Below are 10,874 nucleotides of genomic sequence, written 5' to 3' on the forward strand. Positions count from 1 at the left end.
AACTCCAGACGCGTATGGTCAACCAGTCCAGTTGCCCTTAACTTTAACCTTCTTTGGATTGTACAGGATCTCTGTGGTGGTGTAGTGGTCTCTTCCATTGTTTTGAAATCGAGGAATTTGGGGTCACTCTGATATTTTAGATTTTGTCCTTGAAGAAAGATGCAAAATAATAACATTTTGACAGAGAAAATATCAGAGACTAACTGTGTTTGGGGATTAGTTATCTTATCAACAGCAGCAAATAACACATAGGAATAGAATTTTTTTTTTGTTAATGATGATGGTGATGACAATAAAGAATATACAGTTATTGTCCCTAAACCATTATATTGTACTTAGTTATTGGTCCATCCTCTTGGATACAAAACTAGCAAAATTGCATAAACATGGTTTTCTAAGCAAAATCAAACAGAAAAAATTTGAACAAACACTACAGAAACAACACCTACTAATAAATGGTGGCAGAGGCTTTGTTTTGCCACTACTACTACTACTTCTTGCTTTTGAATTTGTCATTTAGACATCCTAAGAATTGATCCTAGCAATCATTCACAGCTGACCGATGTCTAGTTAGGACTGGTTGATCCAGACGCACCACATGAAGATGATGACCAGGGCATAACAGGAGATGAGCAGCAGATAGATGCGAAAGAGCAGGTAGTCGAGGACATATCCTACGTGGCACCACTTGTCCTGCAGCTCGTTCTCCTTCTGCAGCTTGGTGAGGTGGTCACGAAGGTCTCCTAGATATTGACAGATCTGTTGCAGCTCAGGCAGAGCAGCTGTACCTGGCAGGAGATCAGCAATAGAAGGGATGACAGTCTACACCGAGTGAGCTGTAACTGTTATAGCTGCTTGACTCAAACTTTCATTCCATGTATTCAGACGTTATATACAGTATACTTATATAAACTCAGTGTGTGTGTGTGTGTGTATAAATTCAAAAAAGCTCAGGTCCTCTGCCAGAGGCACAGTTTCAGCATTCTGTGCAGTCTCTTAGCTGTTCCTAGTACTGCACTCTTGGCTGGAGTCACTCTCCCAGTTTGGGTGTCACAGCCCCCAGGGCTCTGATTACCACTGGCACCGCTGTTGCTTTTACTCTCCACATCCTTTTCGAAAAGTGTTCAACTGATGATTCACTGTTATAGGCATGTCATTATTATTATTTCTGTGTTTATATATAACCTCCAGTATTTTCAAGGTCAGGCCACTGGGCAGCTCCAGTTGGCAAAGTAATGTTTGTCATTTAAATCTGTTTAATTACCTCCGGTGCTGGCTGGGTGCTGGTCAGGTGTCTGGCTTGCTGGTTGGATGATCCACGGCCCTGAAACACCATTTGAGCTGTCAGTTTTATCCTTCTGTGGTATAGACAGGGGCTGGACATCCTCCGACCATCGGTAGCAGATGAGGTTGGCGATGTATTTGAGCACAACCACCCTTATCCAGTGTGGGACCTCTTGATATTTCATGGAGCTGTGGTGGAGGACATTGGTAATGACGACTGTCTCCAGTAGACTGATGACCATGAGGGCCAGACACACAGAGAAATAGATACCTAGTTTGAAGGATAGATTGAGAGATCAAAGGGTACACATTAAACATGTCAAATGGAAAACTTATTTCCTCAGTACCAGAAGACAGCCATAATGTATCTGCAGGGAGCAGATAGAGTTGTTGGTCAGTTCAATTTACTCAGTGACTCAGTCTCAGTCTTTTACAAATTTCTCAGATTTCCAGCTTTCAAAACTCACGTTCAAGAACATAATACAGTATAAAAAATATTGTATTGCCTCACCAGCAAAAGTGTGAAGACTCTGTTTTAATTAATTTGCTTACCTATCTGTATTGTCAAAATGGAATTTTTAGTATTTGTGTTCATTGAAAGTCACCATCGATCAAGGGCATGGGTCACTTTAACAACTCAGTTATTTAACAGATTCTTATTTTTAATCATTTGTGTTGCACCTGTGTGGGATGCATGGGAAAATCTAGTTTCCTTCTCTATGATGGAGCATGTGCACAAGACGTGATGTGTTGATGTATTACAAAAAATTAACTACTGTATGCTGTTTTGTAGTGTATTATTGTAGCATGGCAGACCTAGTCCTGCAAAATGTCTCTGGCCCTTTCAGCAGTCCATAAAAAGTAATTACATTTCTGTGGTCCCAAATAAGAAAACAATAATAGTTATGCAGCACAATAATTTAAGTATGTATGTTTTGGTGCTACCTTTACTCATTGTGGTGACTCCAAGTAGCACTGTGTCAAAAGATTACTTCTTTTTTAATTGACAGGTACAGCATCTACTGCAGAAATCTAAAGTGAAAGACCCCATGTGTGGTTTCAATTCATAATTTCTAAAAATTGTTTACCATATTGATAAAACTAAATAGGTTCAAAATATATTACACTGTATGTTCTTTATAATTAATTTGTAGTTCCCACCATTGTGTTGAGAACAGAATACCAGAATTACTTGGGTCATGACAATTTTGGGATGTAAAAATTGATATGCTGACCATTTTCATTCTGACTATTTGATTACTTTCAGTTATTTGTATCTATGTTAATTGGTAGTTGCATTGTCAGATAGTTAGACAGTTATATAGTTTGGCAAAATCACAAAAGCAAAGGGGAAAAACTTAAAACTGCGTTAATAGATTTTTTGGCCACTTTGGGGCAACAGAAAACACAACACTGCAAATTATCACCTGATAGACTTATAATATCTAACATGTTGGCAAACAGACTTTTTACACATTTACATACATGTGCGATGTCTTTCAAATTCCACACAGTCATTTGATAATATTGGTTAAATGAAAACATGATAAGTGCAGCTTTAAGAAAACGGCTTGTGGTGGGGGTCACCACTTCTGACCTATGATGGGCGTGCCGTTTGCTGTGCTGGGCAGCAGGTTGTTCATGATGAGCAGGAAGACGGTGTAGCCCAGGATGAGGGTCATCTTAAAGGTGGCGCGGTCGACACTATGGGGGGGCAGGTAGAAGGACAGGATGTCGATGAGCATGAGGAAGGAGCTGGGGATCAGCAGGTTGACCACGTAGAGAATTGGCCGGCGTTTTATGACCACCTAGTGAACAAGAGTCAGTTTGAAGAATCTCAACACATTTACTGTACAGGACATCAATAATAATAACCTTCATCTAACAAAGTTCATGGTAGACTACTTATCATAACATATAACAAACTATCTTTACTATCTAAGGAGGGAAATGTAAATGTAAATACTCCGTATTTGTATAGCTCCTGTCTAGTGTTTTTGCGACCCAGCATTTACACTATATTGCATTGAGCATTCACAGGCATTCATACTCTGTGGAATTTTCAATTCTTTCAATTAACGGGCAACCCGCTGTACCTCCTGAGCCACCGCCAATATATAGGCTAAGATAACATGTAACAAATGTAATACATGCACTAAGTTAAAAAGAGTACTAATTAACAGTAATAATTCTTGAGGAAACATTTGTACTTTGTATTGTTAGTTCTGTGTTAAATATAATATATAAAATGATATTTTGGTCCTTTGTAGCAGAAACAAGTTGTGACACAACATATCATCACCTTTTAAGTTACGGCAAACTTGTTAGCAAACAGTTTGCACATGTAGTAATTATGGACAACATTATCATTTATTTGAATGTAAGACCAATATTAATCTTCTTTAGCTGCTAAAGTCTCCAATATGATATTTATATATATATATATATATTTATATATAAATAATGTGTGTGTGTGTGTGTGAGAGTAGTTGCTGATTTAGATGATAATGCTCCAGTGTCTCCTCTAGGATTTTTTTCAGCAGCAGGGGCAGGCCAATCTGTCTTATAGTCAGATGTTTTGCATACAGCTGTTAAATTTGCAGATGTAAGAATAGTAAACTCAGGGGTTTTCCTCACCCAGAAGGTGATGATGTCCAACTCATCAACCCCAAACTGGAGGATGGAGGTCTCCCCCAGTATGTCCACCAGCTCCCACTCTCCACTGGCTTCCAGGTAACGCTTTGAGTTTTCAGACATCTCCTTAAAGGTCAGGGCCGGACTCACCCTCAAGTCCTTTACTGTGAGAGAAAGAGCTATTAGTGTGCAGAATTATTAGGCAACTAAATTACAAAAATAATTCCTATCAAATGACTTAATTCTCAATTCTTAGAGTAAGTGTAACAACATAAAATGATAATTAAATAACAATTTTGGCCTTTCTTCCTCTTCCTGTGCCACTGCTTGAAAAAAATGATCTACCAGAAACTGGCAGTAGGTTTGGGAGTCAAGTTTCAGTCCATCTTTAACCTAAAAAGGTCCAACTATCTCATCCTTAATGATAGCTGCCCATACCAGTAGACCTCCTCGACCCCGAAGTCAAAGTGGTGCCCTGTGTCCATCAGTGATCCAACAATTGGTAAGAAAGAGGCGTGGTCCTGTTTCTGAACTTTAGTTACATTACTGCATTTAACTCTCGTTTTTGGCCCATTTTACCAGAGGTAATGAAGGTACAAGGTAAATGAATAACAAAATAATAAAGCTGCCTAATCATTATGCACACCTTGATACAAGGTGTGAGTCACTTTCACCACACCCTCCCCCATTACACAAATACTGTACATATCACCTGAAAATGATTAATTCCAATGAGCATTCAAGTTTACAGTTGGTACGGAAAGTATTCAGACCCCTTTAAATTTTTCACTCTTTGTTTCATTGCAGCCATTTTCCAAAAATCAAAAAAGTTCATTTTATTTCTCAGTAATGTACACTCAGCACCCCATCTTGACAGAAAAAAACAGAAATGTAGAAATTTTTGCAAATGTATAAAAAAAAAACCCTGAAATATCACATGGTCATAAGTATTCAGACCCTTTGCCGTGACACTCATATTTAACTCAGGTGGTTCTACACCTTCATTTGAGTCCAGCTGTGTTTGATTATACTGATTGGACTTGATTAGGAAAGCCACACACCTGTCTATATAAGACCTTACAGCTCACAGTGCATGTCAGAGCAAATGAGAATCATGAGGTCAAAGGAACTGCCTGAAGAGCTCAGAGACAGAATTGTGGCAAGGCACAGATCTGGCCAAGGTTAAATTTCTGCTGCACTTAAGGTTCCTAAGAGCACAGTGGCCTCCATAATCCTCAAATGGAAGACGTTTGGGACGACAAGAACCCTTCCTAGAGCTGGCCGTCCGGCCAAACTGAGCTATCGGGGGAGAAGAGCCTTGGTGAGAGAGGTAAAGAAAAACCCAAAGGTCACTGTGGCTGAGCTCCAGAGATGCAGTCGGGAGATGGGAGAAAGTTGTAGTAAGTCAACCATCACTGCAGCAATCCACCAGTCGGGGCTTTATGGCAGAGTGGCCCGACGGAAGCCTCTCCTCAGTGCAAGACACATGAAAGCCTGCATGGAGTTTGCTAAAAAACACCTGAAGGACTCCAAGATGGTGATAAATAAGATCCTCTGGTCTGATGAGACCAAGATAGAACTTTTTGGCCTTAATTCTAAGCGGTATGTGTGGAGAAAACCAGGCACTGCTCATCACCTGTCCAATGCAGTCTCAACAGTGAAGCATGGTGGTGGCAGCATCATGCTGTGGGGGTGTTTTTCAGCTGCAGGGACAGGACGACTGGTTGCAATCGAGGGAAAGATGAATGCGGCCAAGTACAGGGATATCCTGGACGAAAACCTTTTCCAGAGTGCTCTGGACCTCAGACTGGGCCGAAGGTTTACCTTCCAACAAGACAATGACCCTAAGCACAAAATAACGAAGGAGTGGCTTCACAACAACTCCGTGGCTGTTCTTGAATGGCCCAGCCAGAGCCCTGACTTAAACCCAATTGAGAATCTCTGGAGAGACCTGAAAATGGCTGTCCACCAACGTTTACCATCCAACCTGACAGAACTGGAGAGGATCTGCAAGGAGGAATGGCAGAGGAAACCCAAATCCAGATGTGAAAAACTTGTTGCATCTTTCCCAAAACGACTCATGGCTGTATTAGATCAAAAGGGTGCTTCTACTAAATACTGAGCAAAGGGTCTGAATACTTATGACCATGTGATATTTCAGTTTAGCAAAAATTTCTACATTTCTGTTTTTTTCAGTCAAGATGGGGTGCTGAGTGTACATTACTGAGAAATAAAATGAACTTTTTTGATTTTTGGAAAATGGCTGCAATGAAACAAAGAGTGAAAAATTTAAAGGGGTCTGAATACTTTCCGTACCCACTGTATGTGGTTTGGAGAAATTGTGCATAGAAATAATAATCGGAATCGGAATACTTACTTGCCTAATAATTGTGCACTCAGTGTTAAGCGTAGCGAATGACTTGGTGAGTTTATGACTGTGTAAATGTCTTACTGGTGTGCATGTAGGAGCCAAATGTAAATGTGCAATTCTGCACGTCAAAAGGAAAGCTGAAGATCTCCAGGTTGCAGGCTGAGACAAGCCTAAGCATCCGGTCCCAGCGGATGCGACCTGTGTAGTTCAAGTAGACGTAAGGACACGCTTGGGAAACATCATCATCCACACTGGGAGGGTTGAATGTGGAGAAGTCAGGATGAAGTTAAAAAAATAAACAGAAACACAGTGACAGAAGAGATGAATGAGATGGTTAATTCAATGAGACTCCATGGGGAAACAAACAGAAGTAAAATCACTTTCACAATTCATACAATTTTTCTGCTCCCTCAACTTCGCATGGTGAATTTTAAAACATGTTTAACTAGAGCCGTCTTTCTCAACTGGGGCGCATCGAGCCACTTAAAGGGGTCATGGATTTTGAGCGGTCCTTAAGTTGCATAAATATGATTCATGTGGTGACAAAAAAAAAACAAAAGTGCTCTGATGCAAGCAACGCTATTTTGCTAACCTGGGGTGCAGCTTTTGCATTTTTTGGCTTCTGAATGGACCACTGAATTAGGGGGTGAGTACAAAACTCTCAACAATCCATCAAAAAGGAACAAAAGCTTTTACAGTTGGAGAACTTACAACTCATACACAATGATGTCCGGAGACCAGAGCCGACTCACAGGGAGAGAAATCCTGGTGACGCCGTCACACTCATCAGGGTCCCAAACTAGGAACTCATGGTGCCAGTACTGCAGTTAATTAGTCATCAATGTTAAACTTGCAATAGAAAACCACAATGTCTGCTTGTATTTTAATCTCTAAAGCGGTTCCTGCTGTGGTTACAGACACATGATACATATGTATCGGATTCCATAAAATTTATTGAAAGTCTATTATTTCTTTCCATGCTACTTACCAGTCTCAGCCATAAGAAAGTAGTGAGTATCTGTGTTTTTTCATTCTGAAATACAGTAAACAACAAGTAAACCTCACGTGAAGCTGATTGGTACCTCTTAGACCAGGTTAGAGTTAAGTCAAAAATGCAATGATTAATAACAATACATAATGTCACATGAATTCAAGTGATGCATGCACATATTTTGACAATTTTATTAGAGCCAACATATGTTGATCTACATTTAAATTGCCTGACATTCCCTATGTCAGCTATAGTGGAGGTTCTGAATCTGGATTCAGGTGCTCTTTGTATTTTTCTTAGATTGCTAATCGATGAACTCACCACCCCCAGGACAGCATACAGAGTGAAGGAGATGTTGGTTATGGTGGGATTGCTGAGGTTCACTGCTGGCCTGAAGGATTGTAGGTCAAACACAGCCTGCATGGATTCATAGGTTGGACCACTGTGGCCTTGTTTGCAGGACAGTTTACTAAAACATAGAGACACTGACGATAGAGAAAGTTTATAAAACACTTTATTTTTGCATTTATTACATCTTAATTGCACTTTTAAACAATTAAACTTTCCCATTATCAATGAAAATGAAGAGCTGTTTTCTAAATATAAAGCTATACTAAACAAACAAAATGCTGTACTTTTCATTTACCGGTTTGCTTACAAACAAGGTTACTACACAGATTATTATAAATCTGGAAATCATAATTATTTGGACATGGAACAAAAAAGAGCTTTCAATAGTCATGTTTCATTAAACTGGAAGCCAAAAATCTTGAGTAATTATTATTATTATATATATTATTGAGTAATATTATCTTGATATGATTTCACATGGCACAGCTAATACTGTAAGATAGTAGATGACATCCTTTAATTACTTCAACATGTTCTTCTTATCATAATTTACAACTCAAATTACCTAAAATATTCCTTTATTTTGAATTCAACACAAAACATAATTGATCACAAATTTGTAATACAGTGGATTGATACTTGATAGAAGAATGTTTTCAGGGTTTGTTCTTCATTTATACATGCTTACATACAATAATAGTATATAAAGATTTGCTAGAGTGCTAGATCATTGGAGTGTTACAATACAGTCTGACTGTACAATAACTAATACTAAAATAATAACAGTGCTGCTATTCACATGAGTAGCAAGAGGGATGTTCAGTTGCAGAGCTAAACATGCATTAGTCTGGAAAACAAAATGCATACATAACAAAAAGCAATAAAGTAGTGAATAAAAATAGGTTATCATTACCTGAATTTAAGAGTAAACTTGAGATGATGCAGATGCTCTGCTGAGACAGACTCATGGTGGATGTTTCTGATGAACCAAATATCCTCCACAACCACCAATCTAATTGTGTGTAAAGCAAAGATAGTTCCTACTGCAGTGTAAATGCACACACACACATTTGTCTTTGTCACTTAGCAGGATGTAGAAATTAATTCTCTGGAGACTTCCCCTAACTCTAACCACAACCACTACATGCCCAACTCCAGCCCAACCCATAGCATAACTACATGCAGACTATAACTCTTCAAATGAAGACAACACAGGACCAATTAAAATAGGTATATATATTTTTGCCCCATTAACTATTAAATGTATGTTTTTTTCTTTCAGTACTAACCTCAAGTTCAAACTTTTATATCACAAACACGTTTACAGGCAGAATATGTCCTGTGTTTGTGTGTGTGTATGTGTATATATGTGTGTATATATGTATGTATGTATATATATATATATAAGATATAGATATAGATATAGATATAAGTGAAAAAAGATAAAAAATAAGATAAGATAATAAGATAAATAAAAAATAGATAAAAATGAACAGAAATGAAAAACACAGAACTGTGTTATTGCCAGATCATAAGCACATACAGGACATGTTGTTTTACACCTCTGGTAACAACTCGTTACTATTTTTTTTTTCAGCACCTACACGTCCAAATGGGAGTTACAATCTGAATGAAGGTGTTATTGGAGCAAAACAACTAAGCACCTGTGACAGTGGAATTTGTAGTTGTAGAAAATAGTCACATATGTGTATCAGTAATTTTGAAGTCACAGAGAAGAAATGCTTTTAGGAGCTGCAAACCCACAAAAACAACATTTACTTCTTGCTGATGTACAAATCCTATGCTACAAATTACAAATTAATAAACTCATACACTCACATTTTTGCTATACTTGTGGCAGTGAAGGTGGTGCAAAACACATTCACACACCGGTATCAAGAAGTTTGAAGTCACTGACAAAACTTGCACATCCACAAATGAATATGTGAATTCATGCAATGAGAGTTGCTCACCTGTAGGATATTCTCTCATAAATGATTAGTTTTCTTCTTTGAGCACAAACACAAGGCAAAAACTACAACTGCTTGAATTTACTGCTACTAAGTCTCAAATATTGTTTTTTTTCTCATAATTGACAAGATCTACGCACTCTCAATATACCAATCAGATGAGGCCACTGCTTAACTGTGATTAGTCAGGATGATGCCAAGGGAAGCCAGCCGCTGTCTGGCTTCATGCCAAACAAATCACAGCATGCGATCAACGTCATTCAGATGAAATAACGGGAGCTGTTAGCAGCTTTAGCTGGTGCAGTTATGGAGGGTGGAGATTTGGAGTTTTTAGTTATAATTAGAGATGCAAATTATCAATTAATTCATTAATCATTAGTTGATTGACCTTATCGACTGATTAATGATTAACTGATAAGCGGCTATTTTCAATCAATAGTGTCTTTAACATAAATAACAAAATATTGCTTATATACTGAGTAAAAATGCATGTTATATTGCTCTATTGATGTTTTATTGTAGTTTAAGTGTTTGACCAACCTGCCAGCAGCTGCAATTACTCGGTTGACACCAGCAGCAGCGAATCCGTTGTTGACGGCCAGATTTAAAGTATGTGCAAAGCAAGAAACTGATTTCCAACTGACTCGTGCGGGGTTGTTTGCTGAGACGATGTTCCGAGCGTTGTCATGCACACAGGCTATTACATGCCCGGGGAGTCCCCATGACTCCACAGCCTGGTTGAGTTTGTCAGCTAAATTATCAGCTATATGTCTCTCTGAGAGGCTCTCCGTGAGAAGGACTGCTGACTTTACCTGCCAGTCGTTTTCAGTGTAGGACAAGTGATTGTAATGTAGCTTTCTGAAGTCAGTGACGTCCAACAATCTGTCGTCAGAGCCACATTAGCCGCGGCTAACTGTGTTTTTAGCTCAGCCTTCTCGTTTTTGTAGCGTGTTTCCAAGTGGGTAGTTCGAGAAGGGATATTATATCCTGGCTCCATGAAGTGTATTAACTCCGAAATCCCTCACCATCAGTGGTGCTAACTGGCATCATATCTTTTTCGATCATGCCGCAAATCCTCTGAGTAATGCCCTCCGCTTTCCTGTGGTCACATACTCGCCTTCCCACCAAAGCAGCGATTGTAGGTTGTGAACGCGACAGACTTCCTCCCTGCAACACGGCTGTATGCAAGTTATGAAGGTGGTATCTTAGCAAACTCGTAGAGCTGTTGTACTTAATCGTAGAACCGCAAAGTTTGCATTGAGAGTCTTTGTCA

The 10,874-nt window shown here is 39.0% G+C and overlaps 1 protein-coding gene across 2 annotated transcripts; it reads right to left on the reverse strand.

The window, feature by feature from the left end:
• Positions 1-98: 98 nt before the first annotated feature.
• Positions 99-10,608, reverse strand: LOC119887269 (5-hydroxytryptamine receptor 3A-like). Of its 2 annotated transcripts, XM_038698142.1 has the most exons (10): positions 10,142-10,608; positions 8,545-8,643; positions 7,602-7,765; positions 7,278-7,322; positions 7,001-7,110; positions 6,371-6,540; positions 3,922-4,082; positions 2,882-3,092; positions 1,265-1,555; positions 99-788 (listed from the first exon to the last, which is right to left on the reverse strand). In XM_038698142.1, the coding sequence occupies exons 2-10, from the start codon at positions 8,597-8,599 to the stop codon at positions 571-573; spliced, it is 1,425 nt and encodes a 474-aa protein (XP_038554070.1). In that variant the 5' UTR covers positions 8,600-8,643; positions 10,142-10,608; the 3' UTR covers positions 99-570. The 2 variants fall into 2 exon arrangements, with proteins under 2 accessions (XP_038554070.1, XP_038554071.1); XM_038698143.1 differs by lacking the exon at positions 10,142-10,608 and having other exon boundaries at positions 8,545-8,899.
• Positions 10,609-10,874: the final 266 nt, after the last annotated feature.

Source organism: Micropterus salmoides, unplaced genomic scaffold (genome assembly GCF_014851395.1).
Source record: "Micropterus salmoides isolate LMB-PRFRI ecotype aquatic unplaced genomic scaffold, ASM1485139v1 Ms_hic_scaffold_4101, whole genome shotgun sequence".
Taxonomy (NCBI): domain Eukaryota; kingdom Metazoa; phylum Chordata; class Actinopteri; order Centrarchiformes; family Centrarchidae; genus Micropterus; species Micropterus salmoides.